Source organism: Patagioenas fasciata, chromosome 24 (genome assembly GCF_037038585.1).
Source record: "Patagioenas fasciata isolate bPatFas1 chromosome 24, bPatFas1.hap1, whole genome shotgun sequence".
In the NCBI taxonomy this organism is placed as follows: Eukaryota; Metazoa; Chordata; class Aves; order Columbiformes; family Columbidae; genus Patagioenas; species Patagioenas fasciata.
The window spans coordinates 8118587-8145422 of NC_092543.1; the positions used below are offsets into that span (position 1 = coordinate 8118587).

Below are 26836 nucleotides of genomic sequence, written 5' to 3' on the forward strand. Positions count from 1 at the left end.
TCCGAATTACCTTCTCCATATCTATAGGTGAGCTTAAAAAGAATTCAAATAAAATCTCAACCCTTTCCTTCAGAGTCCCAGCAGTGAGGCTGCGGGAGGTTTGAAACATTTGCAGTGGTTGCTGTTGTTGACAGAATCTTTATTAAAATGTGATGGAGTTTCACGTGTAAGCTGAGGGCTGCTGTATTGCTGCAAGTGTTTGAAATGTTCTTCAGAGAAGAGCCCAGCTGTTACCTGATGGCGAGGAAGCAGCAGTCTTTGACTTTGTCTTTATTTAACAAATCCCCTGATTTTCCTGATAGCAATATGTACTTCATCAGATCGTAGCTTTTGGGATTCACTGATGGCTTATGCTGCTGTTTCTCTTTTACACGCCAACAGAAAGTCTGCCTAAAGACAGCCGAAATACGCCTGAAATCATCGGCCCGCCATCGCCAGATCGTCCCTCGCACTCTCAGACCTCCGGCTCCTGTTACTTCCCGGTGGGCCCGAAGGCTCCCAGGATCAGGACGCCCAGCTATCCGTCCGCGCAGAGGTCGCCCGGCTCCCGGCCGCTGCCCTCCGCAGGTATTTCAAGTGCTCCTCACCTTGATTTTCGGGGACTTTGAGGGCATTTTTTGTTGGTTTGTTTGGGAAGTATTTTTGGTTTGGTTCGCGTCTTTTTTGGCTTTGTTCAGAGTGTGGTGTTTAGTTTTCTGTTTCTGGAGAAAATGATGACATGGCAATAGGTTTGAGGGAAGGAAAGTTATACAAACATACAGTAGGGATAACCTGCCAAGAAATATACGATGAAACAAAGGTTTCCCTGGGATGAAGAAACCATTTGGGCACTATAACAGCTGTAATATCAGGTAGGGGTTTAATTGTCTCAGTCAGTATTCTTCCTGAGAGATTCGGAAATCTGATACTGCAATTCAGCTACTGCATCTGTATGAACGAGTCGCGTTTTGTTTCACATGGGTGTTGAAAATTCACATCTCAGGTTGAGCTACAAACTCGTCAGCTCTGTGTGGTGAATAGTAATGGACTGTATCAGATTTTTAATACTCGACTGAAGTGTTGTCGCTACGTTAATGCTGTTTGGCTGAAAGGTGTTGCTGTTTCATTATTTCCTGTGTTCTGTGTGAAGGAATTGGGTACGCATTGGTGGTGAAGGTTTCAGCTCACCTGACCGTCTTCCTTGCCTTGTTTTCTCAGGCAGCCCTACCCCGGTGACCCACGAAATAGTGACAGTGGGGGATCCCTTGCTGTCCTCTGGGCTGAAGAGCATCGGTTCCAGGAGACACAGCACCTCCTCTTTGTCACAGCAGCAGTCGAAACTCCGCATGATCTCCCCTCCACGAGCCGGGAACACGTACTCCAGGCACAGCGTGTCCTCGGTTCCCAGCGCAGGGACCTCTGCAGAACACGAACCAAGCAGCAAAAGCACCGACCGCTTTGCGGGACCAGCGAACGCGGGTGCTCCCAGCGCTCCGGGCCAGAGCTGCTCTGCCAGCTCAGGTGCCCAGAAAATAGCGGCTGCAAGTGGAAATAAAACTTACCAGCTGGATGTGTCTCAATCTGCGGAAGGAAAACATTCCAGCAGTTCAGACCTGGTAGCCAAAGCTGCAGCTTCTAAGGGAGAGAAGATGAAAACATCAAAGGACACAGATTATCCAGCTCATAGTTTTGCTTCTGGAGGAAACTCCAAAGTGTCGGCTCAGCTGACCAGTTCATCGGGCACAGAAATCAGTGTTAAAATAGGAACCTTCCAAGAATGTTCAGGATCGTTTTCTTCCAAAGAAACGATATCCTTCCCACCTTTGCATCAGAGAGGCCCAAGGAAGGACAGAGATCAGCATGTGGAACCTGCCGCACAGCCAGAGAAAACCACTGTGGTTGATGAGATGGATGCAAAGACCCTGAAGGCTGCTGGAGTCAATAACAGGTCTCCTGCAGCAAGCGAGCAGGTCGCTGCTGCCCCAAGAGACAGGCGTCAGAAGGGGAAAAAGTTAATGAAAGACAGCTTTAAAGAGAAACTTTCCCTGAAATCTCTTACGGATTCAAGCCAGGCAGTAGGTGGTGATGAAGGAAACCTGAAACTAGAATTCGGTAATCAGGGTTTGGCCACCGAACAGATGAGCCAGAGGTTATGTAATAATATTCCTGCTGAAAAAGCTGGCGAGAAGTCTCCACCTTCCCAAGGGCAACCGAAAGGTTCCGCAGGGCAGAGCGACGTGGCCCCCAAGGAACCGCAGGCGCCTCGCAAACGCACCGTTAAAGTCACTCTGACCCCCCTCAAGATGGAAAGCGAAAGCCAGGCTAAAAGCGTGCAGCAGGAGGGCGATGTGGACCCGCAGTCGGTGGGAGCGGAGCTGGCCGCTTTGGCGGAGCCCTCCTTGGCTTCGGAGAGCCCCGAAGGCACCCCCGCCGCGCAGGGAAGCCCCAACGAAGCGCCAGCGCAGGAATCTCAAAGTAACGCATATGAAAATTTGCCCATTCAAGATAACAACTTGATGCTCCAGGATGGAACCAAGGCTCCCGAAGAAGGCTCGTACAAGCGGAGGTATCCGCGGAGAAGCGCTCGGGCCAGGTCCAACATGTTCTTTGGGCTGACTCCCCTGTACGGCGTGAGGTCCTACGGAGAGGAGGACATTCCCTTCTACAGCAACTCCACAGGGAAGAAGCGAGGGAAGCGGTCTGCAGAGGGACAAGTGGATGGTGCAGATGACTTGAGCACGTCGGATGAAGATGACTTGTACTACTACAATTTCACTCGTACGGTGGTTTCCTCGAACAGTGAGGAGAGGCTCGCGTCCCACAGCTTATTCAGGGAGGAGGAGCAGTGTGATCTTCCAAAAATCTCACAGCTAGACGGTGTGGATGACGGAACTGAAAGCGATACGAGTGTCACAGCAACGACAAGAAAAGTCAGTCAAGTGACTAAAAGGAGCAGTAAAGAAAACGGAACAGAGAACTTGAAGTTGGATAGAACCGAGGAAGCCAGCGAGAAGGTGCAAGTCACCAAGAGCTCCGCTGTCCACAAGAGCGACCCGAAGATGGACAACTGCCATCCCGTGAGCAGGGTCAAAGCGCAAGGCCAGGACTCGCTGGAGGCTCAGCTGAGCTCGCTGGAGACGGGCCGCAGGGCTCACGCCAGCACGCCTTCCGACAAGAACTTACTGGACACGTTTAACACTGAACTTCTCAAATCCGACTCCGACAACAACAACAGCGATGACTGCGGGAACATCCTGCCTTCCGACATCATGGACTTTGTCCTGAAGAACACGCCGTCGATGCAGGCGTTGGGAGAGAGCCCGGAGTCCTCGTCCTCTGAGCTTCTGACGCTCGGAGAAGGTTTAGGTCTGGACAGCAACCGCGGCAAGGATATGGGTCTGTTCGAGGTGTTCTCCCAGCAGCTGCCGACTGCCGAGCCGGTGGACAGCAGCGTCTCTTCCTCCATCTCGGCGGAGGAGCAGTTCGAGTTGCCGCTGGAGCTCCCTTCCGACCTCTCTGTCCTGACCACCCGCAGCCCGACGGTGCCCAGCCAGAACCACAACAGGCTCGCCGTCATCTCAGAGTCCTCGCTCTCCTCCTCGGGAGAGAGGTCCATGCTCGCCTTGCCCTCCGCGGAGTCGGGGGAAAAGAGAGTGGCGGTGACAGAAAAATCCACCTCGGGGGAAGGCGATGCGGCTCTCCTGAGTCCCGGAGTGGACCCGAGCCCTGAGGGACACATGACTCCCGATCACTTCATCCAGGGCCACATGGATGCGGAGCACATTGCCAGCCCACCCTGCGGCCCCGTCGAGCAGGGCCACAGTGGCAACCAGGACCTGACGAGAAACAGCGGCACTCCGGGCATCCCGGTGTCTCCCACCGTTCCCCTGCAGAGCCAGAAGTACGTGCCAAACTCCACGGACAGCCCTGGCCCCTCACAGATCTCCAACGCTGCCGTGCAGACCACGCCGCCGCACCTCAAGCCGGCCGCGGAGAAACTGCTGGTGGTCAACCAAAACATGCAGCCGCTCTACGTCCTCCAGACGCTCCCCAATGGCGTCACCCAGAAGATCCAGCTGACGCCGTCGGTCAGCTCTGCGCAGAGCGTGATGGAGAGCGGCGCCTCGGTGCTGGGGCCCATGGGCAGTGGACTCACGCTGGCCACAGGGCTAAATCCCAGCTTGCCCTCCTCGCAGTCGCTGTTCCCTCCCGCGAGCAAGGGGCTGCTGCCCATGCCCCATCACCAGCACATCCACCCCTTCTCCACGGCCCCCCAGAGCGGCTTCCCGCCCAATATCAGCAGCCCGTCACCAGGGCTGCTCATCGGCGTGCAGCCGCCCCCTGACCCGCAGCTCCTGGTGTCCGAGGCAAGCCAGAGGACAGACCTTGGCACCACGTCGGCGCCTGCTGCGGCCCTGGGCAAGAAACGGCCGATATCCCGCCTGCACTCACGGAAGAACAAGAAGCTGGCTCCCTCTGGAACCCCTCCTGCCATAGCTCCTCCCGATATGGTCTCCAACATGACCCTGATTAATTTTGCTCCTTCCCAGATTTCCAACCACCCGCTGGATTTGGGAAGCATTGCCAATTCAGCATCCCACAGAACCGTCCCCAATATCATCAAGAGATCCAAGTCCGGGGTCATGTATTTTGAGCAAACGTCTCTGCTCCCGCAGGGTGGGACCAGCGCCGCGGTCAGCACGTCTCCCAGCGTCATTGGGCCGGATGCCGGTCACCTCCCGGCGGGGCCTGTGTCCGGCCTGGCATCGAGCTCCTCGGTGCTCAACGTCGTCTCCATGCAGGCCACGGCAGCCCCCACGACTGGTGGCTCAGTTCCCAGTCACGTTCTGGGACAGAGTTCGGTCACGTTAACGAGCCCTGGGTTATTAGGGGACCTGGGTTCGATAAGCAACCTCCTGATCAAAGCCAGTCAGCAAAGCCTTGGTCTGCAGGACCAGCACATGACTTTGCCACCCACTTCTGGGATGTTTTCACAACTGGGAGCTTCCCAGACTCCATCTACAGCAGCGATGACGGCTGCATCGAGCATTTGTGTTCTGCCTTCAGCGCAGTCGATGGGCATGACGGTCGCTCCGTCGTCTGCTGACCCAGAAGGCTCTTACCAGCTCCAGCACATGACGCAGCTCTTGGGCAGCAAAACCGGGGTCGCCTCCTCCCCGCTGGACCTCGGCACAGCGTCGGCAGCGCCGCAGCTGTCGAGCTTTCCGCAGCTGGTCGACGTTCCCAACAGTACTGGGCTGGAGCAAACCAAGGCGTCCTCGGCGGCCCTGCACGCCAGCTCGGCCTCTCCCGGGGGCTCTCCGTCGTCTGCCCAGCACTCTGCGAGCGGCTCCATGCTGGGCCCTGCAAAAGCAAAGCTGAAAGTCAAGCGCATTCAGCCATCATTAGACAAAGGGAATGGGAAGAAGCACAAAATGTCTCACCTGTGGGCCAGCTCCTCCGAAGCCCACGTTCCTGACAGGGGGGCCATTGCTGGACCCCAGGTCTTGACTACAGGGTAAGAGGAGAGTTTGGGTTTGCTCATGCTTTTTTAACAGAATAACAAAGAATATCGCACTAGTTTTGCATGTTAATTTTCAAGGTAAAAACCCCAGCTGCCAACAGAAAGCAGCTCTCTGAAGCAGTTAGTAGAACTTTTACCTCTGGAAAGGGAAGGATAAAAACCTAAGACACCATGGATTGGGGTAATGAGAACTTTTTTCATTGTTGACAGTTCTGGCAAATTAACGGCTTTTTTGGAGATGTAAGCGCTCTACAAGTTTTAACTGTGCTGTCAGCAGTGTGCTGAGACAGCACCATGATGCACCGTTACGGTGCTGCCTTGGTCGTTTCAGTTACAGAATTGGAACTCTATGCCAGTTTCTGCGAGCTTAGTGTTTCTCCAGGGGACGGTTTATTCTTCCTGCCCCCTTCCCTCCCCCTCAGTCCCTACAGGCAAGAGGGACCCGGGAGGAGCTGGGAGAGCAGGGAGAATCTTGTTCTCTGCTGTGTCAGAACAATTACTTGCCAGGCCTTGACTTAAAATGGTATTTGACTTGACTCTTTGGAATATGTATCTGTAGAGAGAAGAGCTGCTTGCTGGTCCGTGTTTTGCATGCCCAGCTAGGCAGTGTGATCAGTCCAGTCCAGAGCTCTGTCTCAGCGTCACACTGCAAACAATCACGCATTTCAACAGCCGCTGCTGGCGCTGGGGACAGTTGCATCCGCCTGCTGGTAATGGAGAATCATTGCACGTTCCTTGGTCATCTTACTGCCTTGTAGTAGGTCTGGTTCTTAAACCATCATTCCAGAACTCTTCAGGCAGCTTAACCTTTTAAAACAGGTTTTTTGTGTTGCTGACACTTGCCAGGTTTTTTAGTCTGTGTTTCCTGTAGCTCTTTGTGCCTTCTGCTGTGCACCTCCTGGCTCCTGAGCTCAGTGCTCAGGCGGGTTTCTCCTGCACCCGATTCAGCCTCCTCCCTCCTCTGAAGTACAAGTCTTCATTCCCATGTGATGCTGGAAGTGCGAGCAGGTTCCTTGTGTCTTAGGAGCAGTTGTTACCGCCCCGGTAGTTCTGCTGAATCGCTCGTGCCAGCTCCCATGGTTCCTGCTTCCAGTCTGGTTCGTGGCACCTGCGGCTTGGCGGGCGTTGTGAATGCTCCTGAACCTTTTCGTTGCAGGGCTCCTGCTGCGAGGGCAGATGCGCAGGATGCAGCAGGCGTCGATCAGCTGCCGCAGCAGCACTGTGGCCAGTCTGCAGGGTAAGCGCTGGGCACACCTTGCTGTCAGGTTCTGCTCGCCTGAGCCTAAGGGGAGTTACATAGAGAACGCGAGAAGTCTTGCTTTGCTGATTTGAATATCTTGGGAGCTTTCAGTCTGGAATGAGCGTTCACAGGCAGCTGGGATATGGAGCCGTTTTTTAAATTGCGTTATGTGTAGCCCTGGGAGGCTTTGCTGCCTGCTGAGAACGGGCCTCCTCGTACAGCTCTGGGTGATCGTACATGCTGCTGCCCACAGGCTGATGAGTGCCTCAAAAATAGACGCTACTGAGTAGAATCATTTAACCTGTTTGTTTCCAACTGAGCTGCTGTTAGAGCATTTGATCTGGAAAAGGGTTCTTGTACCTGTGTCTGGGTCTCAGATTGTGTGGGTGAGTGCTCAGGGCTGGTGACAAAACAAGGGAGGTTGTTAAGCATTTTCTTCCTGTTCCCTCCCAAGGCAAACGGCGGGCCTGCCGGAGTCTCAGTCACCGCAGAACCCGGCACATGAGCAGGAAAATGCAGGTATGTCGCTTCTTCAAAAGCACCGAGCCTTGGGCTTCACCAGGGCTGGGTAATTAGCACCTTGAAGTTTTGATTTTTGTGTGTCTGGCTCTCTCAGGAAAGCTCTCGGAGCTTGCAGTTGCTCTTGCTTTGCAGGGAGGAAAGGTTTGTTTGCTATTCATAGATACTGCACAAGTAGTTGCCTATTTTTAGTTTGTGCAAATTTCACCACTCGAGATTTCACGCTCTCACTACAACTCTGTCTGGAGTTTTTTCTAGGACAGATTTACTGGTCAAAAAGCAAGTTAGTAAGTAATTTTCAGTTGTGGAAAAAACACCATTCCACCCAATTTCCATCTTTGTGCTTCTGTCTTTTCCAGGCTCAAAAGCTCTTGAGGAAGAGGAGAGCACTTTCAGCTCCCCACTCATGTTTTGGCTTCAGCAAGAGCAAAAGAGGAAAGAATGTCTTGGTGAGAAGAAACCAAAGAAAGGTTTGGTTTTTGAGATCTCTAGTGACGATGGTTTTCAGATCTGCGCAGAAAGCATTGAAGGTGAGAACAGTGCGGTTTGAGTTGTCCTGGTTTGATCTGTTAGTTGCTTTTCTTATGGATCTAAAACGAAACAAATAAAACCCACACTACAAACCCTCCCGATCTGCGGCCCTGGAGCAGTCCTGGTTCCTAGCAGTGTCTGGATTACATTGACAAACTCTGGTGGTTGTGTTTTTCAGTCATTGTCCGATTTTGTTTTATCAATTGACCAATGATGTTGAACCATTTTTGTCATGAAATAGTGTGGATCAGAACTGTGGTTTTCATCCAGACCAGTTGCTGGAGACGCTTCCCTTTGTGCCAAACTGAATTTTGGAGAGGGTGGAAACCATTTGATCTGAAGATCTGGGTTTATGGTCCATGAAAGGGTGCAAACTTCGCATCCTCCAGTTAGCTCATGTCAGTGTGGGCATTTTGTTGGTGAACAGTGTCCTGCCCACGGGCACAGGACTCTGCCGGCACCGTGTGGTTTCAGTGCAAGCCCGACAAGATTTGGCGGAGCGAACAGCACAGGGGGCGGAGCGAGCGGCACAGGGGACAGAGCGAGTGACACGGGGGGCAGCCGGCTTCGGCAGCCCTGGGCGCCCCGGTCCTCGCTCACCATGTGCTCTGTTTGTGTGACCGCAGATGCCTGGAAGTCGCTGACGGACAAGGTGCAGGAGGCCCGTTCCAACGCGCGCCTGAAGCAGCTGTCCTTCGCAGGTAACAGGCGCGCACAGTGCCCGTTCAGCTGCTGGCTGTTTGTGGGGGACGGCGTCGTCCCGTGAAAGGACTGGAAACTCTTGTGGGGAAGGAGGCAGCTAATTCTGTGAAAGTTGGCACAGGATTTGTATTTCGCACGCTGCAGTTTCCTCCCGCTCCAAGTCTGCGCTGTCCGTTAGCTCACATTTGTCGTGCTGTGTTCCAGGTGTGAACGGTTTGCGGATGCTGGGGATTATCCACGACACCGTCGTGTTCCTGATCGAGCAGCTCTATGGCGCGAAGCACTGCCACAACTACAAGTTCCGCTTCCACAAGCCGGAGGAGGCCAACGAGCCCCCGCTGAACCCGCACGGCTCCGCGCGGGCTGAAGTGCACCTGAGGCAAGCGCTGGGTTAACGGGCCCTTTGCTCCGTTAATAACTCTCTGCAGCTCTAAAGCTCTCAGTTGAGAAGGAACATTAGCAACTTTGGCGTGTAAATTGTTATATTGCATCTTCCCAGTCTGCACATTTTTCTGGGCCACTTTATTGACAGCTGCTTTGTTTAACAAAGGTTCCTGGCCAGTGGTTTTATTTGCAGTGCTCAGAGACTGTGGTGTTATCCTGAGGCATGGGAGGCTGGGGAATGTGGAAAGCAGTGAACACTTCAAACTGTGTGGCAACCCCGTGTTTATTTGCAGTCAGTAAAGCAAACTTCTTTTCTCTCTTTAAATCGCAGGAAGTCTGCATTTGATATGTTTAACTTCTTGGCTTCTAAACACCGACAGCCACCCGAATACAACCCAAATGATGAGGAAGAGGAAGAAGTGCAGCTGAAATCAGCCCGGTATGCAGCAGGGTTTAGTGGGTCACCGGGGAAGATAACGCTGTGGCGCTATAATGAGCTGATCAGGCTTCGTTATGGGTTGCGATCTTTGAGATGCTGGAGGTGACCGCCCAACCAGTCTGCCTTTGAATCTTCTCCTTGCTCATGTCAGCCTGAGGAGAGTTTGAGCAGAACAGAGGGGAAATGACGTTTTATGTACACATATAAGAACACTAAATTAATTTTGATTGTGTTCTCAGTAGGCTGCAGTGTCACAGCATCTAAATTATTCTGTCTTAGGAAATATCCCATATAATCTATGACATGGGCTCTCAAAGAAAGGTCTCTCTATTCTAGGAGGGCAACCAGTATGGATCTGCCAATGCCCATGCGCTTCCGACACTTGAAGAAGACCTCCAAGGAGGCAGTTGGTGTCTACAGGTGCGTTTTCCTCTGGGGAAGAAGGTAGAAACGTGCAGCCTTCGATGAAATCAGACTGCAAAATGGAGGGGAAGAGTGGGCAGGGGAGATCTAGCACTGTTCTTGTTGGCATTATGTTATATGGAGCTGTGTAATGAAGTTTTCTGCATGGTTAGCAATCCTGTGCTTCTGAGTTTTGCTCGTGTCATTTGAAAGGTTCGCTTGCCTTTTCCAGGTCTCCCATCCACGGCAGGGGGCTGTTCTGCAAAAGGAACATCGATGCAGGTGAGATGGTGATCGAATATTCAGGCAATGTCATTCGCTCCATCCTCACTGACAAACGGGAGAAATACTACGACAGTAAGGTGAGTCGTGGGCTTTTGCAGAAGCTCTTACAGACTGGGGCAGGACTGGGCAGTGGCTGTGAAGGTAGGACAGGCTTAGGCCAGGTGACGGAACATCACGAGTTGGGATTACAGACTTCTGGGGATATTTCCGTTCTTGCTGGAGCTCTGGAGGCGCTTCTTATCTTCTGTGGGCTGGGAAGGGTCTCAGTCCACGCTTAGCGTTGCAAAGAGCCGGGGGATGAGCTGATTCAAGGCTGAGCTTAGGAAGGCGAGTGAAGAGAGGGTGCAAAGTGTCCGAAGGGTTGACCTGTGGTGGTGTCGAGTGCCTCCCTGACCGGCGGCTCCTCCCGCCCTCCCCGCGCAGGGCATCGGCTGCTACATGTTCCGCATCGACGACTCGGAGGTGGTGGACGCCACCATGCACGGGAACGCGGCGCGCTTCATCAACCACTCCTGCGAGCCCAACTGCTACTCCCGCGTCATCAACATCGACGGCCAGAAGCACATCGTCATCTTCGCCATGCGCAAGATCTACCGCGGGGAGGAGCTCACCTACGACTACAAGTTTCCCATTGAGGACGCCAGCAACAAGCTGCCCTGTAACTGCGGCGCCAAGAAGTGCAGGAAGTTTTTAAACTAGACCTTCCCTCGGCTGCGGGCGAGCCCAGGGGAACAGGGGCGAGCAAAGCTCGAGCGCATCCCCCCGGCCGTGCGGAGGGGACGGGAGGCGCAGCAGGGACGGGCTGGGCTGGGGGACAGACTGGCAGCCGGTTCTCTGTCAGAGGCCACATCTCCATGTCTCGCATGCTTCACCTCGCCAAAGGCTTGAGCCCCTGCAGGAGATCCCCGGTGTGATGCTTTTCACCGTTCTCGTTTCCCCAGTGTTTGTTTCTCGGCACGGGGCTGATGAGGGGGCAGGGGCGCTCAGCCGGGCGTGCGGGAGCAGCGGCGGGTCCTGTCCCTCTGTCCTGCGGTGCAGAGCACTGGCCGCGGGGTTCTCGTGGCGCGAGGGCCGCGGCAGAGGTTCGGTAGCGCCGTGGTTGGCCAGCTTTCCTCCCGGGAGAGGGGCTGCCCCTCGGGCCAGCGTGCCCGCGGTTCCTCGTGTCTGCAAAACACTATTTGCGAGCGCAGGGAGGGCCAGGAACACATAGGAAACGCACAGCAGGTTGGAACCGGCGGGTTCGCGGCGATGGGACCCGCCGGGCGGTGGGAGCGGCGTGGACCCTCCCGCTGCCCCGGCCCCCGCGCAGGAGCAGCAGCGCAGCCCCCACCTGACACACGGCGACGTTGGGTTTTACTCGGTTCTGTTTACAGTTTAGTATTTAAGGTTTTATAAATGTAAATATATTTTGTATATTTTTCTATGAGAAGCACTTCATAGGGGAAAGCACTTATGACGAGGCTTTTTAAACAGTGGTATTATCCTAATTTAAGAGAATCTCTTTTTAATGTTTTTTTTATTTTCATAGGACGGTTATAGGAAATACCTGGCTGGACAGTCTGATCCTTTCTCCGGAGAGGGGGTACACTTTATTTTTGGTTTGGTTTTTCTTTGGGTGTTTTGGTTTTTTTTAACTCTCGTTCTGCCTTTTTGACTTCAGTAACTGTTTCCGGGAGGTTTGGCTGGACCTTAAACTCTGTGTACCCGTCAGGATGGGGGCGGGAGGGGGGCTGCCCAGCGCGGGCGGCGTTTGGCTGTGTCGGAGGGGCTGCCCGCGCCCTGCCCGCGCCACGGGAGGAAAACCAGCACAGGGCCCACCCCGGGCGCTGCTTTTGACTCCCCCGGGCTCGCGTGGGGCACCCGAACCCACACCCCGAGCCGGGGAGGGCGCACGGCACAGGGGGCCAGGGGCGCCCGCTTTCCTCTCGTTATTGCACTGCGCGGCGATCCCCGGCGATAACCGCTGACACACACGTCCCGGCACCGCCGCGTCTGTTACTGACTTGATGCACTGACAGTTTGGGAACGCACATACCCCACGGAGCCCTGCGCGCCGGGCTCGGCCCCTCGGCCCCCCCGCGGCTGCCCCGGCGTCCCGAGCGGCCGCGCTCCCTCCCGCGGTGCCCGGTGCCCGCGGAGCCGCGTCTTCCCGGCCGCGGGAGGAGCTCGGGCCCGGCCCGCGGTCCGGCCGTCTGTCCGGCCATCTGTCCGGCCGTCTGTCCGCTTTGCTGCTATGGCCGTGGCGGCCGCTGACACTGTCCGTAACCGGGAAGCCGCGGCGGGGCCGGGGGACGTGGGGCGCGCGGCGTCCCCGCGCATGAATGTATATTTTATAAGGACTGACACAGATCATGGTATCTGAAAATACTGAAAAAAAAAGGAACCTTAGGGCGTTTATTTTTCTTTGTACAAAGCGACGTGTTGTTTTCTAAAGGAAAAGCGGGTCATTGCAAAGGGCTGGGTATCTTTTCTGTCTGGTTTCCTTTCGTTTCCAAGCAATACCGGGTTCTTGGGCGAGACGGTTGTTGTGCAGAATCATGCCACTCACCCCGTACTACTGCTCCACTCGCAAGGGTTTTATAGCTATAAATACAATATATATAGGAACTAATGTAGTGACGCACCGTGTAATGCAGCCTCGTTCAGTATCGGTCCACGGCTTCTACTTCTCTAACACTATAGCTAAGGATTGTGTTCCCGTCGCTCCCGCCGGCCGGGGGGCTCGGCCCCGGCCCCTCCGTCCCGACCGCTCGGTTTCTCCCGCTCCTCTCGCCCGGTCCTGGATGTCGGGAACCACCTGCATATGGGCGAGCAGTGTGCTCCGTGCTTTCTGGTCTCCTTACGAGGTGCAGTAGCTTCGTCTTTCAACCGACAACTATACTTGTGGTGTTTCTTTTATTGAACTTAACAGTCTCTTTAGTAAATACAGGTAGGTGAGTAATTGTTTCAAAAAAAAAAAAAGGAAAAAAAAAAGCTCAGCAAGGCAAGGTTTTGTTCTAGAAATGCATTTCTTGACAACTTATCATGTATAACAAATCTCTTCTTTTTTTCTTGTGTTCTTCCAAGCTTCTGGTTGTTGTTTTTTTAAAAAAAGAGGAACCGTGTCTAAGTGCATCAGTGTTAATTGACTCCTGTCACAGGAAGAAGGAAATACTCCAACCGCTCAACAAATGCTGAAAGCTCCGCAGAGACTGAATGTAAAAACGTGTAAATAGTTGTAAAAAACAGAAAAAACACAAAAAAAACAAAGGAGTTTTTAAACATGTTTATTTTCTATGCACTTTTTTTTATTTAAGTGATAGTTTAATTAATAAACATGTCAAGTTTATTGCTGCAGAGGGTTGCTCTTGGCTGCTTCTTCAGGGTGAGAAGCTGCTCCCCGTGTCCCCTGGAGCCGGGGGGCGTGGGGGACGCTGGGGCAGCGCGGGGGGTGTCGGGGTCACCGCGGGAGGCCGCGGTCAGGACGGGCCGAGCGCCGCGGCCGGGTGAACATTAACCAGCGGGGCCGCGGCGCAGAGGCCGCCATGGCCACGGCGAACGACAGGGCCGTGCTGCGCGCCATCCTCAACCCCGACAGCCCGCTCGGGGACCTCCCCAGGCCGGACCAGGACCAGGAGGACGCCCAGGAGGACGAAGGTGAGGTGACGCCGCGCTGGTGTCAGGACACGCGGGCAGGGGAGGGGGTTCCGCTCCCGGGGGTCGCGGTGTGGCCATGGGCTCCTCTTCGTGCCGCTGCAGTGGAGCCGTTCGCACCAGCGCTGCTGGAGCAGGTCCGGGAGCTGGAGCTGCAGGGGGTTTCTGCCGCCGAGTCGGGGGACGTGAGCGTGGCGCTGGAGCGGTTTGGTGAGGCCATCCGGCTGCTGCCCGAGCGTGCCTCGGGCTACAACAACCGCGCACAGGCCCTGCGGCTGTGCGGGGACGTGGCAGGTGAGCGGCGCCGTGCCGGTTGGGTCACGGGCGGTCCCGCGACACTTCTCGGTACCCCCTGACCCCTCTGTCCCGGCCAGGAGCCCTGCGGGACCTGGACACGGCCGTTCGCCTGAGCCGGGGTCGCGGCCGTGCCGCCTGCCAGAGCTTCGTGCAGCGCGGGCTGATCCGCCGGCTGCAAGGGCGCCAGGAGGACGCCCGGCGCGACTGGGAGCAGGCGGCGCGGCTGGGCAGCGCCTTCGCCCGGCGGCAGCTGGTGCTGCTCAACCCCTACTCCGCGCTCTGCAACCAGATGCTCGGCCAGATGCTGGGGCGGCTGCGCAACCCCAGCGGTACCGGCAGCGAGTGAGGCGCGCAGGGGACGGGCAGACGCCGGCTGCCGAGCGGGGGACGGGGAGCACGGAGGCGCTTTGGCTTTGTCTGGGCTCTGCTCCACCCCCAATAAACCTCCCTGTGTCTCTGGTGCTCGGGCTCTGCTTGCGGCATTTCTCCGGTTACGGTGCGATTCCCGCGTGTGCGCGGGCCATGGGCTGAGCAGGGTGCGGAGCTGAGGAGGGGAGGTGCGGGCACAGGGATGTCCATCCCTGCCCTGTCCGGGGGGTCTCTGGCCACGCTCGGGGCCGCCAGGGTGGCGGGACGGACCCACCGCGGCCGCACGCGTCACCGGCGCTCGGGGATGGCGGCTGCGGGGCCGGGGATGCTCGCGGCCGTGCCGGGACCGCCCCCGCGCCGCTTGCACAGCCCTGCGCGCCGGGCCCCGTGCGGAGCCGCACTGCGGGCCGCGCTGGATGCAGCAGCAGCGATGCTGCAGGTAAGGGGCAGCCTGGCCGCACCCTCCGGCCCTGCTGCCTGCCGGGACGCCGGGGGCCCAGCGTGGGGACAGCGCCGTGTCCCGGCTCCAGCTGCCTCTCTTGTAGTGCTGAGCGCGGTGTTGTGCCATGGGGTGTCCCGGGGGCTGCCCGGGGGCTGCCCTTGCCCGCCAGCTGCTGCTGCTCGGCCTCCCCGCGCTCTGCTCGGCAGGTGAGGCTGCGCTGGGGTCTGGCATGCGGCTCTGGCACCCGCGCCCGCTGCAGCGCTGACCCGCTGCGGGCTCTCCGGCAGGGCTGGGGGAGCCGGGCCCCACCATCGACGGGCAGGCGCTGTGCACGCTGCGGGAGGGCGAGAGCCGCAGCTTCACCTGCCGGGCCCCCCGGCCGGCCCACGGTGCTGCGCTTCTGTGGTACCTCGACAGCCAGAGGCAGGAGGCGAACTGTTCAGCCACCAACGCCACCAGCACCATCACCCTCACCGCCCGGCGCGGCGACCGCCAGCTCAGCTGCTCCCTGATGGATGTGGCCTCTGGGGAGAAGCGTGACGCCTCCGTCCTCCTCAACGTGCAGTGTAAGGTCTGCGGCACCGGCCAGAGGCGCGGGGAGGGCGCGTGGGGCTCCGAGCAGGACTTTGACCCATGTCCCTCACAGCCAGAGCAGGGCAGCGCTTCACCAGTCCTGTGCAGATGTGGCTGTCGTGTGCTCCTGGGGACAGAAATCCTGCTCCTGGCTGCGCTGCCCCCGTCCCTCCACCCGTCTCACTGCCCGTTTGTTGCTCAGATAAGCCGGAGATCCTGCAGGCAAACGCCCGCTACCAGGAGGCTGAGGGCACCGGGCTCCTCCTGCTGCTCTTCGTGCTGGTGCGAGCCAACCCGCCCGCCAGCATCACATGGGTGGCCCCAGATGGGCAAGTGATGGCCAACACCTCTGAGTTCCTCCTCCTGGGCACCACGCACCACCCGGGACTGGCCAACCACTCCCTCCGCGTGCACCTCGGCAGCACGGCCGCCAACTTCTCTGTCAGTGCTGCCAACAGCGTGGGCATCACCACCGCGAGCGTCACCACCGCGAGCGTCACCACCGCGGGCGTCACCACCGCGGGTGTCACCACCGCCTCCCTCCTGCCCACAGGTAGGTCCCACCGGGTGGGCGCGGAGCAGGAGCCCCGTGCAGGGTGCTGAGGGTCCCCGGTGCCCGCGCAGGTCTGCTGGATGCCCGTGTGGAGCTGCCCCTCCTGGGCGTCGCCGTGGGAGCAGCCGTGGCGCTGAGCGCCCTGGTGACCCTGGGCTCCTGCGCGGCGGGGCTGGCGTGCTGCCGCGCCAAGCCGGTGCCAGGTGCAGGGCCAGAGGGAGGGAGCAGCCCGCTGCGCCGCAGCTCCGGCTCCCAGCCCCCTGGGGACACACATCTGCCCCGGCAGAGCCGGTCCCTGCCCCCCGACCTGCGCCTCAGCGACCTCGCACCGGAGCCCAGAGGTGAGACCTCGAGGTGCCGGCGCAGAGGGACCTGCGGGGCTATGCGTCCTGATGTTGCCCCTTTCCTCCCCCGCAGCTTCCCCTGGGGACATGGGAGCGAGTGCTGGGGAAGAGCAGAGCGCGCGGCTGGGGCTGCAGAACTCCCTGGTGCTCGGTGAGAGGGCCCAAGCAGGCGAGCAACCCAAAATGCTGTGTGGCGGGGACACCAGCACCTGCGGCCGCCCCGGAGTCACAGCCGCGCGTTCCCTTTGTCCTGCAGGTTTTGTGCAGCTCCCCACGTCTGGGCGCATCTACAAAGTGCCCAGCGCGAGCAGCGACGAGATCTGGCTGTGAGGCGCGGCGCCCGCGAGCCGGGCGGCCCGGCCCAGGTACGGACCCGTCTCGGCAGAGGCGCAGCCGCGGTGCCGGGCGCCCACCAGCCCCCGGCTGTGCAGTAACAGCCCCAGCGTGTTTTTATGTAGCCCCTGCACTTTACAAACAAGACTATTAACTTTCCTGCCCGCCCCACCGCAGCGGTGCGGGCGCCAGCGCAGCACGGGCCGCAGGGCTGCCAAACAGCAATAAACAACACTCGAGCGTCCGTGTGGTGCCGCGCCAGTTATTTCTCCTTGGCAGCAGCCTGAGAATGGGCAAAGGGGCAGAGGAGATTCGAGGTCCCAGACCAGACCAGGGCACAGAGCGGGCAGAGCCCAGCGCCGTGTCTGAGCACAGAGCTCACTCCTGTGCCATGTGCTCGAGGGGCCGCGGCGCTGCAGCATCTGCGGCACAGGGACCCTGGTGTTGGGAATTCTGGTTTAATGCTGAACCGCTTAGGGACAAGTCAAAAAGGGAGTTATTAGTAATAACTGTGAGGGGTAAAGTCCTACTCTAGGAACGCAGAACATCTCAGCAGTGTCTGCAAACCCAGGGCAGCTGCTGAACCGCGGTGTCGCCACACAGGCTGCTCCAGGCAGATCTCGGTGTCCCGCAGCGGACGTCGATCAAGGATGGGGGGGTTTAATGCGAAGCTTCAGGCAAAGCTCAACAGCTCCGCGTCTGCCGGCGGCACGGGAGGGTTGGATGGCGGGCTGTGGCCTTTCTCCCCATCAGCCAGCGGCTTGAAGTGCTGCAGGGACAGACTCGTTAGCGCAGACACGACCGCCGTGCACCAGAGCACAGGTGTCTGAGCACACCGCGTCTGCTCCGCGTGAGCTCCGCGGTCACCCTGGCGGCGGCAGGAAAAGCCTTGTTGGCTTATGGACTGTTAAACAATGCGGTCTCCCAGCCTCGTGGCACGTTGGAGGCTCCTGTGTGGTGCTGAGGCACTGGGGCAACGCAAAGCTCAGAAAATGTTCTTTGGAGCCCTTTGTCGTGGCCACCGGCCCTTTACAAACCCCGCGGCACAGGAAGCCCGGCGCAGGAGTGGAGCTTTGCCCGGAGCTCCTCCTGCCCGGAGCCGCTCACCTGCGAGTTCTTGAACTCAGAGTAGAGCGAGAAGAGGACGTGCAGGGGCTGGATCCGGCCCTTGTGCACAGGGATGTCCAGGACGGCTGCGGGTGAGAGTAGGAGCGTGAGGGCGTCCGGGTGCACCCCCGCGTGACTGCAGCCTGCAGCACGGCCCCCGCAGCACGGCCCCCGCAGCACGGCCCCCGCAGCACCGTCCCCGCAGCACCGTCCCCACAGCACGGCCCCCGCTTACCGCAGACCATGTCGACATACTCGGCCAGGCCGCAGCTCATCTCCGCGCTCGGGAGGCTGACCTGGAGCAGACGGGGCCGTCAGCACCGCGCCCGCGCCAGGCTGAGCGCAGGGGCCGCGAATTCGGGTGTCAGGGTGCTCCCCGTCTCAGCGAAGGAGACGCGTGAGCAGGAGCAACCCTGGCGGGGCTGCGGGCGAGGAGCTCGCGGCGGAGCAGGGACCCCGCTTCACGGAAGACGTTTCCAACTGCTCCCCGCTCAGACAACGCACCTTGCCCAAGAGCTCCTCAAACTCCGGTGACCATTCCTGCATGAGGCTCTCGATGTCGGGCATGGGCCTGCCAGGGAAGAAAAGAAGCATAAACTTCGGGATCACACACAACGGAAACGGGTTCGTGCTGCCAGAGCGCTGCAAATGGGACGGTCAAGCCTCAGTGTGCCAGCTGTGAAACTAACCCGCTGGCATCAGGAAAGAGAAGAGCAGAGGGAAACAGAGCATCCTGCCCCAGAAATCAGCTTGTCTTCTCCCTCCAGAAGGGGTTTTGATGGTTTTACTTGGCGCTCCGGGGCTTTGCTCCTGCTGGTCTGAGCTAACGCAGCGTGCGCAAGGCAGAGCGGGCTGGCGCTCACCTGCTGTAATGCACCGTGGCGGGAGGTTTGCAGCGGTGCAGCTCGTTGATGCTCTCAATCCAGCTCTCGATGGCTTTGGGGTTCTTCTCTGCGTTCTCCAAGCTCTTCACTTTTATCTGCTGCTAAAAACAGAAAGATAAACCCGGGAGCACCTCGCGCTGTTTTGGGGCTTTTTTGCGAACCCTGTGTCCGCTCCCGATTAATGACGCGTTTCCTCTTTCCTAGTTGCACTGTGCCAACCGATTTCTGCAGAGAGAAGAGCAGCTGGGAAACAAAACGCCGAGTAAAAGCAGGTCCTGACCACCACGAGGAAACAAAGCTTCACCTGAAGGAACCGGATCCAAAGTCTGCACCAAGACCGGCCTGAAGCAAGGCTTGGATCCGCTGCAGTTCAAAGGGGCAGCTTAAAGAATAAGGTCGGTGTTTTCTGCTCTCAAAGCCAAGTTACCCCTTGTGCTGTAGCACTGCAGTCGCGCGCACAAAATGAAGAGCAAAACGCAATGTTTGTGCCGCAGCCAGCACACGAGTGCCCACTCACGGTGACGTTGTGTTGCCTGGAGTTCTCCGTCAGCCACAGGGCCAGCACGGTGGGGTCCGACTGCTTGGTCGAGGGCTCGTCCAGCACCAGCAGCCCCAGGTTGTCCGGCCTCCCGTCGGGACGGGGCACCTGCAGAGAAGGGCAGACCCCGGGCCAACCCCCCGCTGAAGCCTCAGGGCCCCTCGCGCTGCTGTGGCTGCAGGGACAGCGGCGTCTGCAGCAATCGCACCTTCAGGAACGCGTCGATGTCTCCAACCGCAGGAATATAGTCCGGGATGAAAGGCTGCAGTTTGTGCTCAATCTCAATCGTTTTGGGAGTGTACCTGGAAAAAAAACCCAAGGACCCGCCGTGGGTGACTGCACGCTGTCCTGCAGACCTTCCACAGCGACGGGGCAAAGGAGAGCCAAGGGTGGGCTAAAACCCCTTCAGCTCACCTCTTGATGTATTCAAAGAGTTCTTTGATTTCTGAAGGTACGGGCAGGTAGTCGTAGTCTGCTAGATCAAAGTCACTAAAGAGAGGAAGAGAAACGTGGGAGAAGATCAACGTGTGGTGGGTTCTGTCGCAGCAGGAACTGGGCCCCAGCCGCGGAGGAAGCAGAGAGGCTGCGCCGTGAGCCCTTAAAAACCCACCGCGGGTTTTGCCCTGGGCATCCTAGGGTACGGGCCGCGGTTTGCCCTGGGCATCCTGGCCAAAACCGGCACTGGAGCGAGGGGCAGCTGCTCGAGATTGTAAAGGTGGCGCAGGGGATGTCAAAGCTGGGATCGGCACGGAGGCGCATGTTAGGACATCATCGGGGGGTTAGAAACGGTTTGGGGTTGAGAAGAGCATGAGAGGAGGAGGATTATCAGATAACCGATGGGTTTGAGATGTTCCTGCTCGTTCCTGGCCACGGAGTGGCAGCCGGGGCAGAGGCGAAGGCTGGTACCGGAGCGCTGGTAACGCCGGTTCCGCCGCTCACCCGTCCAGAGCGGCCCCGCGCTCCTGCGAGTCCTCCTCCGAGTCGCTTTCCGAGGAATCCTCCTCCGAGTCCTCCTCCGAGTCATCGTCATCGTCATCGTCCTCGCTGAGAGCGCCGGGGGGCGCGGAGCGGGCGCGGGGATCCGCCTGGGCCACAGGGGCCGGGTCACCGGGTGGCCGGGCCGGGCCGGGCCGGGCCGGGCCGGGCCCCGCGGGCCGCCTCACCCACCGTGCCGCCGCCGCCCTCCTCGTCGCTGCTGCGCTCGCCCGCCCCGAGCAGCCCCGGCCGGCGGGAGTCCCGGGCCTGGTCCGCGCCCCCTGCCCGCGGCGAGCGTGACCTCTCCGCCGCGCCGCCCGCCTCGTCGGCCTCCGGCAGATCCAGGCTCTCGTCGTACGGCTGGTTGTGGACCAGGCGGGGCTGCGGAGAGCGGCGCGGTGAGGAGGCGGCAACCCGGTCCGGCCCGGCCCCCCGCGGCCCGCTCACCTCCGGCGCCCGCCGCGCCGCCATGCCGCCCCGCCCGCCGCTCCGCCGTCGCCATGGCAACGCGCCCTCCGCTGGGCCCCGGCCGCGCCTTCTGGCGGGAGGGCGGAGCCGCCGGCCCCGCCCCGCGCGCCGTGCGTGGCGCCGCTTCCGGCTGGGGACGTGGCTCCGGCGCCGCCATCTTGTGGGGTCCCCGAGGGCCGCGGAGCGAGCGGGAGCGGAGCCGCCGCCATGGTGAGCGCGGGGTTCGGCGGGGCCGGGCGCGGCGCTCCCCGCTGGGCAGGCCCGGGCGCAGGCGGCGCGGCTCTCCGGGCCTGGCGGGGCCGGGCCGGGAACAGGATCCGCCGGTCGGGGCTGGGCCGGGGCCGGGCAGGAGGCGCCGGGCGGCTGGAGCGGAGTTAACGGGCGGGGACGGGGCGTCCCGGACACCGGGCCGAGGCGGGACCGGGAACCGGCCCGTGCGCCGTGCCCAGCGCTGCCTCCCGGCCCGAGCTGCGAGCAGCAGTGGTGGGGGCTCGAGCAGCAGGAGCCGCCGCAGCCCGGCGGAGCCGCCTGAGCAGCCGAGCCGTGAGGGAGCGACGCGAGGGCTCCGTGGTCTGAGGGGACGGGAAGACAGCCTGGCAGGTGCCTCGCTACCTGGTTAACGCCGGCGCGATAGCTGAGATGTCCAGAGGAGCCATTCACGGGCTCTCATTAATACAGGTGCCAATATTTTGTTCACCGTAAACATGGCACTGGGGAGAAGGGTTGGATTTTACAACATTCCCACATTTAGTTGTCAACTGGGGCCACACTGACCGAAAACTCAGGACCCCCAAGCCTCCCCTGGCGCATCTGGGGGGACTCGCTGCGCTCGGTGTGTGAAAGGCGGCGCTCAGCCGCCCTCGCTGCCGCCCGCAGGTGCTGTTGGCAGCGGCCGTCTGCACCAAGGCGGGCAAGGCCATCGTGTCGCGGCAGTTCGTGGAGATGACGCGCACCCGCATCGAGGGGCTGCTGGCCGCCTTCCCCAAGCTCATGAACACGGGCAAGCAGCACACGTTCGTGGAGACCGAGAGCGTACGCTACGTCTACCAGCCCATGGAGAAGCTCTACATGGTGCTCATCACCACCAAGAACAGCAACATCCTGGAGGACCTGGAGACGCTCCGGCTCTTCTCCAGAGTGGTGAGGAGCCAGCGCCCAGCGCGGGTTCGCGCACGGCCTGAGGAAGCGGCGTTAGGAGGAACCCGGCGCTGAAGCGCTGGCTGCTGCCACCTGGCAGCTTGGTTTCCCAGAGCCGCTTCCTGACCTGGGCATCAGCTCGGGAGTTTATGTGGTGTTTTTGAATTACATGTAAAAAATCATTGATTACGTTTCACCCAGTGAGACTAAAGCGCGGATGTTGTAACTATAGCAGTAAATGTACTCTGTATTCTTAAGCCAACGCCCATGATTCTTCTAAAAATAAGGTGATATTAGAGTATTTGACTGTTACAAGTACAGTGGTACTTTATCTGAGCAGCGAGTTACTCCAGTGGTTTTCATGCAAGTGAAGGATATTCAGGAACACACTTTCCTCAGTGTGTTCAGTGTCCTCTGAGTTAGCATCACAATTAACCTAAGAGGTTGTGTAATTATTTTAGTGTAGAAAAACTAATGACAGCAAAACTTCATCTTTTTGCTTATCAGCAACATAAAGCTGTGAGAAGCAGCTCAGTGGAGCGCTGCCCTGGTGGAGGGTCCAGCGCAGCTGGGGTCTGGGAACAGCAGAAAGAAAACGTTTGCACAGTCTTGTGTATGGATACCGCTGTAAAATGCTCTCCCCTGCCTAGATCCCCGAATACTGTCGGGCTCTGGAGGAGAACGAGATCTCGGAGCACTGCTTTGACCTGATCTTTGCCTTCGATGAAATCGTTGCCCTGGGCTACCGTGAGAACGTCAACCTGGCGCAAATTCGGACCTTCACCGAGATGGACTCGCACGAGGAGAAGGTGTTCCGCGCCGTCCGAGAGGTGAGCGCTGGCTGCTGCCCTGTCTGGGAAACGCTGCTGGTTTCGTATGACGGCTTTCCTGTGGTTTTATAGGGGGCATAAAATTATTCAGTGTTTCTGTAAATTAAGCCCCCATCTCTTGTTGCGTTTTTCCGTGCAAGGGATTTATAAGCAAACATGTTTAGTTCCTGTGCAGAGCGAGACCGAGAGCGTGAAGCTCTGTTGGCCTCTTGTCTCTTCCTTCAGACGCAGGAACGCGAAGCAAAAGCCGAGATGCGCCGCAAAGCCAAGGAGCTGCAGCAGGCCAGGCGGGACGCGGAGAGGCAGGGCAAAAAGGCGCCCGGGTTCGGCGGCTTCGGCAGCTCGGCCATGTCCGGCAGCACCGCGGCCACCATGATCACCGAGACCATCGTGGAAACGGAGAAGCCCAAGGTGGCACCGGCGCCCGCCAGGTGGGTGTGTTGGGAGCAAACAGGCTGCGTGGTCAGGATCCTGGGGTTACAGCGCTGAGAGAACCAAGGGAGGAGGGATCTGTTGCCGTGAGCTGACTTGGAGTTTTCATGCCTCTTGTTTAGGCCTTCAGGTCCCAGTAAAGCCTTGAAACTCGGCGCCAAGGGGAAGGAGGTGGACAACTTCGTGGACAAGCTGAAATCAGAAGGAGAAAACATCATGACTGCCGTAGGCAAGCGCTCAACGGAGGTGGCCAAGGTTCTCGCTCCTCCTGTTAACATGGAGAGGTGGGTAATGCCCTTGCTCTGGAAGCAGCTCTCTTGGCAACACACGTTGCTTCGTTTTTAGTTGTCAGAACAGGCTTTTTTCCTGCTGTTTGGGTCTTCTGTGCTCGTTCAGCTTGTTGATTTTTAAAGCTAGTGGGCAAAATCTTGGAAAGTACAGCAGCCAAAGAGCCGATTGCTAATTTGTGAGATGCCAAGTGGAGGACTTGAGATACTCACCCTGTTTTTTCTGTCTGTCTAGCGTGCATATGAAAATAGAGGAGAAAATTTCCCTGACTTGCGGCCGAGATGGAGGGCTGCAGAACATGGAGCTGCACGGCATGATCATGCTGCACATTTCTGATGAGAAGTTTGCCCGGATTCGCCTGCACGTAGAAAATGAAGACAAGAGGGGCGTGCAGCTGCAGGTGAAGCCCGTTTGTGTCCGTGCTGTCAAAGGTGCTTTTGCTGTGTTCCTGTCCCAGCCCTGTCAGCAAACGCGCTGAAATGGGAGTGGTCGCTGCAGCACATGCAGGGCCAGCTCACACTCAAGAGATTGAAGTTCACTTGAGAAATCGGCTCTCGTGCCCTTCCCGTCCTGCCCCAGGCGCTTTATCTGCGCGGTAACGCGTTGGCGTGCCGGCTGAGCTCACCTGGGCTGTGCAGCAGCCCAGTCTGTCAGGCGTGTCACTTGGGGCTCGTTTGTATGGTGTGAGCTGTAGTTGTTGAGCAGGAGCACAAGAATTCAGTTCCTGTGCCAAGGAGAAATCGGTTTATTGTCTAGAAAGCAGTTTCCTCACGGGGTCACTTGTGTCCTTGTCGCTGCTGCCTCTGAGACAGTTCCTGGAGCTGGAGCCTTTGGTGGCAGTCAGCAGCAGTGGCGTGGGAGGTTCTTATAGCTCCGTCCTCCTGTTCTTCCCTCTCTGTTGGTGTGCCCTTCTTGATCCCTCGAGATTGTGCTGCTTCGATATGCTTTTTTGCCCCCTCCTCCATATTTAAATCGACTTTGGCTCCTGATGCACAGATGCGTTACGGTTGCTGAGGGAAGTGGTGTTTTTGTGGTTTCAGGGTGTGCTTCCCAGCATCATTAGGTTATTTTTTTCTTCAGGAGAAACGGCCAGTCTGGGTCTTGAGGACGGTCCTTGAGGTTTTCGGGGTTGTTATGGTTGTTGTGTAGGTCTCAGCGCGGGACGTGCGTTGCTGCAGCCTGGTGCAGTGGTTACAAGCCTGGGCCTGTGTTCCCCTTGCAGACTCACCCCAACGTGGACAAGAAGCTGTTCACCGCAGAGTCGCAGATCGGCCTGAAGAACCCGGAGAAGTCATTCCCCATCAACAGTGACGTCGGCGTGCTCAAGTGGAGGCTGCAGACCACCGAGGAGTCCTTCATCCCGCTCACCAGTGAGTGCAAGTGCGCGTTGGGCTGCGTGGAGCAGCCCCCTGCTCATCTTGCAGCGGGAATACCGGGAGTGGGGCACCTTGAAGCGAACAAAAATCTTTTCTCAAACTCCGGGTGTCTTGGGGATGACTCTGCTGCGCTTCTCAAAGCGCATCGGCTTTTGGGAGCTCTGTGCAGGAAACCCGTGTAGCTCAGCAGGCTGTTTCTGTGCCCACAGTTAACTGCTGGCCCTCGGAGAGCGGGAACAGTTGCGATGTCAACATCGAGTACGAGTTGCAGGAGGAGAGCCTGGAGCTGAACGACGTGATCATCACCATCCCCTTGCCGTGAGTAATGCTCCTCGTCCAGGCAGCACTAACGAGTGCCAGCTTGGATCCCACCGGCTCCTTCCCTGCTCTGCTTTGCCTTAGCTCAGTGCAGTGAAGCTCTCGTGGCTTCTCGTTGCTCTAGGTCTGGTGTCGGTGCCCCGGTGATTGGGGAGATTGACGGTGAGTATCGCCACGATGGCCGGAGAAACCTCCTCGAGTGGTGCCTGCCAGTGATAGATGCCAAAAACAAGAGCGGCAGCCTGGAGTTCAACATAACGGGGCAGCCAAACGACTTCTTCCCAGTGCACGTCTCCTTCGTCTCCAAAAAGAACTACTGTAACATCCAGGTACGGGTGGAAGCGCTGGGTCGGTGCTGTCGTCGTGGCGGCCGTGGCGTCGGATGGTGCCGAACTGACTCTGCCTGTTGTCTCTGCAGGTTACCAAAGTGACCCAGGTAGACGGGAACAGCCCTGTGAGGTTTTCCACCGAAACCACCTTCCTGGTGGACAAGTACGAAATCCTGTAATGCCAGCCGTGGGGAATCGCAAAGGAAGAAATTTTTAAATTAACAAAAAGAAAAAAAAAAGAGGCCGAAGTTTATTCTGAATGTGGGGAAGGCTGCAGCCCCCTCTCTGCTCCGACGCGTGGCTCTGTCTGCCGAGTGCAGCGTCCCTGCGTCACAGACACTTGTGGCAGAGAATCGCCATGCTCTGGGGGAAAGGCCACAAACTCCTTTGGCAGATTTTGACCAGCCGGCAAAAAAGCAAGATCTCCATAGAGAACCCGGGTTCGACGCATCCCCTTCTCCGCGAAGACGACCAGAGCTTGGGCCCAGAGCCCACCAGACATCGTTCTCATCCTTTTGGAAGCGTCGCACGCTGTCCCCTTCTTGGTGCTGCCAGTTTAATTTCTCCTCGGGCTTCAGCTCTGGTTTCTGTTGGTGTTACGATCCGGCGCGCGGGGGCACCGGCTGCTCCAGCCCCTTCCCTGGGTGAACGCAGAGCGGCTGGACGCGGTTTCAAAGGCGGGGGTGGGAGGAGGGACTCGGGGCTTTGCTCCCTCATCCCCGCGCGGTTCCTGCTGTCACCGTGGCACAGTGACCGTGCGGCACAGGGCGAGCGTCCAGAGCGCCTGTCCTGTGCGTGGGCTCGCTGTCTGCACAGCTGATCTTGGGCCAGGTTTGGGGCCAGTTTAATGAGGTTAGAACCAGCTGTATGTCCTTTGTGTGGGGAGGCTGAAGGCTTTGCCTGCTGTGGTGCGAGCAGCTGTGGAGATGGTTACTGAGCCTGTGCGTGGGGACCTGTCCCAAATGGGTGTTTTCTCAGCTCTTGGGGACGCAGGAGAAGGAAGCGCTGGTTTGCAGAAGACCTGGGCTGATGCGAGCATGGGCAGCGCCGCTGTGGTGTGCGCTGTCCCAGGGCTGTTCCTCCTCCCGCACCGCGCGGACCCGAGCTCCCTCCAAACTCGTCTCACCTGTGGGCCTCGGAGCTTGTCTCTAACGGCTTCACTGGCCGCCAGCGAGCTCTCCTGCTGCTGAGCTCCTGAGAACGCCCTAGAAGCCTGTATTGAAGTCCCCAGAGCCCTTCTCGCTCCCCGCAGCTCCTCTGCCAAGGCAGTTTGCAGCCTCTCCCGTCAGCAGCACCGAGGGAGATGGGCCAGGAGATGGGCCCTTCCCTGGCCGGTAGGTGACAGATGCTGTTAATTAACTCGGTCATGTTTGGGAGTTGCTTGTCTGTACGATTTTAAAATGGGGTCGAGGTTAGTTCAAGCACCCAAGGAGCTTTTTTTTTTTTTCCTTAAATTTGTGGAATGGTGACATTTACACCGAGCTGAGATGCCCCCCTTTTTGTAACCCTGTGCGCTCCTGGCCTAGGGATAGAGCACATTCCAGTGTACCCGGAGATCCGCGTCTGTAATCAAATAAAGCCTGTTGGGAAAGGACCTGGCTGAGG

The 26836-nt window shown here is 58.4% G+C and overlaps 5 protein-coding genes across 12 annotated transcripts in view; 4 read left to right on the forward strand and 1 right to left on the reverse strand.

Annotated features, from left to right (window-relative positions):
- Positions 1 to 13341, forward strand: part of KMT2A (lysine methyltransferase 2A) — a 37524-nt gene extending 24183 nt beyond the window's left edge. For all 3 annotated transcript variants that reach the window (XM_065855832.2, XM_065855833.2, XM_071798836.1), the window contains exons 26-36: positions 382 to 567; positions 1198 to 5497; positions 6660 to 6740; positions 7198 to 7262; positions 7622 to 7792; positions 8420 to 8494; positions 8700 to 8874; positions 9211 to 9318; positions 9655 to 9738; positions 9953 to 10082; positions 10429 to 13341. In XM_065855832.2, coding sequence (XP_065711904.1) covers positions 382 to 567; positions 1198 to 5497; positions 6660 to 6740; positions 7198 to 7262; positions 7622 to 7792; positions 8420 to 8494; positions 8700 to 8874; positions 9211 to 9318; positions 9655 to 9738; positions 9953 to 10082; positions 10429 to 10704 — 5651 coding nt within the window. In that variant the 3' untranslated portion in view covers positions 10705 to 13341. The remainder of the gene's footprint in view (positions 1 to 381; positions 568 to 1197; positions 5498 to 6659; positions 6741 to 7197; positions 7263 to 7621; positions 7793 to 8419; positions 8495 to 8699; positions 8875 to 9210; positions 9319 to 9654; positions 9739 to 9952; positions 10083 to 10428) is intronic.
- Positions 13342 to 13486: 145 nt separating this feature from the next.
- Positions 13487 to 14396, forward strand: TTC36 (tetratricopeptide repeat domain 36). 2 transcript variants are annotated; one of them, XM_065855785.2, is made up of 3 exons: positions 13488 to 13641; positions 13744 to 13932; positions 14013 to 14396. In XM_065855785.2, the coding sequence occupies exons 1-3, from the start codon at positions 13530 to 13532 to the stop codon at positions 14279 to 14281; spliced, it is 570 nt and encodes a 189-aa protein (XP_065711857.1). In that variant the 5' UTR covers positions 13488 to 13529; the 3' UTR covers positions 14282 to 14396. The 2 variants fall into 2 exon arrangements, with proteins under 2 accessions (XP_065711856.1, XP_065711857.1); XM_065855784.2 differs by having other exon boundaries at positions 13487 to 13932.
- An 81-nt stretch (positions 14397 to 14477) lies between these two features.
- TMEM25 (transmembrane protein 25) lies at positions 14478 to 19598 on the forward strand. The gene is made up of 6 exons (XM_071798837.1): positions 14478 to 14952; positions 15034 to 15312; positions 15522 to 15872; positions 15944 to 16367; positions 16473 to 16581; positions 18745 to 19598. The coding sequence occupies exons 1-6, from the start codon at positions 14871 to 14873 to the stop codon at positions 18817 to 18819; spliced, it is 1320 nt and encodes a 439-aa protein (XP_071654938.1). The 5' UTR covers positions 14478 to 14870; the 3' UTR covers positions 18820 to 19598.
- Positions 16989 to 20570, reverse strand: IFT46 (intraflagellar transport 46). 4 transcript variants are annotated; one of them, XM_071798838.1, is made up of 11 exons: positions 20501 to 20570; positions 20246 to 20434; positions 20018 to 20163; positions 19493 to 19567; positions 19287 to 19380; positions 19058 to 19186; positions 18520 to 18638; positions 18161 to 18227; positions 17892 to 17952; positions 17657 to 17742; positions 16989 to 17318 (listed from the first exon to the last, which is right to left on the reverse strand). In XM_071798838.1, exons 1-11 carry the CDS (start codon positions 20522 to 20524, stop codon positions 17223 to 17225), a joined length of 1086 nt encoding a protein of 361 aa, XP_071654939.1. In that variant the 5' UTR covers positions 20525 to 20570; the 3' UTR covers positions 16989 to 17222. The 4 variants fall into 4 exon arrangements, with proteins under 4 accessions (XP_071654939.1, XP_065711735.1, XP_071654940.1 ...); XM_065855663.2 differs by having other exon boundaries at positions 18520 to 18641; XM_071798839.1 differs by lacking the exon at positions 20246 to 20434 and having other exon boundaries at positions 18520 to 18641; positions 20501 to 20539.
- Positions 20571 to 20633: 63 nt separating this feature from the next.
- Positions 20634 to 26825, forward strand: ARCN1 (archain 1). Of its 2 annotated transcripts, none has more exons than XM_065855506.2 (10): positions 20634 to 20731; positions 21398 to 21661; positions 22309 to 22488; positions 22714 to 22919; positions 23043 to 23204; positions 23443 to 23608; positions 24431 to 24578; positions 24794 to 24902; positions 25027 to 25231; positions 25321 to 26825. In XM_065855506.2, exons 1-10 carry the CDS (start codon positions 20729 to 20731, stop codon positions 25408 to 25410), a joined length of 1533 nt encoding a protein of 510 aa, XP_065711578.1. In that variant the 5' UTR covers positions 20634 to 20728; the 3' UTR covers positions 25411 to 26825. The 2 variants fall into 2 exon arrangements, with proteins under 2 accessions (XP_065711578.1, XP_071654815.1); XM_071798714.1 differs by lacking the exon at positions 20634 to 20731 and adding an exon at positions 20894 to 21199.
- Positions 26826 to 26836: the final 11 nt, after the last annotated feature.

Coding starts and splice junctions, on each gene's coding strand:
- TTC36 (XM_065855784.2), top strand. CDS start 13,530: ATGGCCACGGCGAACGACAGGGCCGTGCTGCGCGCCATCCTCAACCCC. Junction 13,933..14,012: donor GCTGTGCGGGGACGTGGCAG/GTGAGCGGCGCC, acceptor TGTCCCGGCCAG/GAGCCCTGCGGGACCTGGAC.
- TMEM25 (XM_071798837.1), top strand. CDS start 14,871: ATGGGGTGTCCCGGGGGCTGCCCGGGGGCTGCCCTTGCCCGCCAGCTG. Junction 15,313..15,521: donor CGTCCTCCTCAACGTGCAGT/GTAAGGTCTGCG, acceptor TTTGTTGCTCAG/ATAAGCCGGAGATCCTGCAG. Junction 15,873..15,943: donor CGCCTCCCTCCTGCCCACAG/GTAGGTCCCACC, acceptor GTGCCCGCGCAG/GTCTGCTGGATGCCCGTGTG.
- IFT46 (XM_065855663.2), bottom strand. CDS start 20,524: ATGGCGGCGCGGCGGGCGCCGGAG. Junction 17,953..18,160: donor TTGAGGAGCTCTTGGGCAAG/GTGCGTTGTCTG, acceptor CGTCTGCTCCAG/GTCAGCCTCCCGAGCGCGGA. Junction 17,743..17,891: donor GTATGTCGACATGGTCTGCG/GTAAGCGGGGGC, acceptor TCTCACCCGCAG/CCGTCCTGGACATCCCTGTG.
- ARCN1 (XM_071798714.1), top strand. CDS start 21,161: ATGTCCAGAGGAGCCATTCACGGGCTCTCATTAATACAG. Junction 21,662..22,308: donor TCCGGCTCTTCTCCAGAGTG/GTGAGGAGCCAG, acceptor TCCCCTGCCTAG/ATCCCCGAATACTGTCGGGC. Junction 23,205..23,442: donor CCTCCTGTTAACATGGAGAG/GTGGGTAATGCC, acceptor CTGTCTGTCTAG/CGTGCATATGAAAATAGAGG.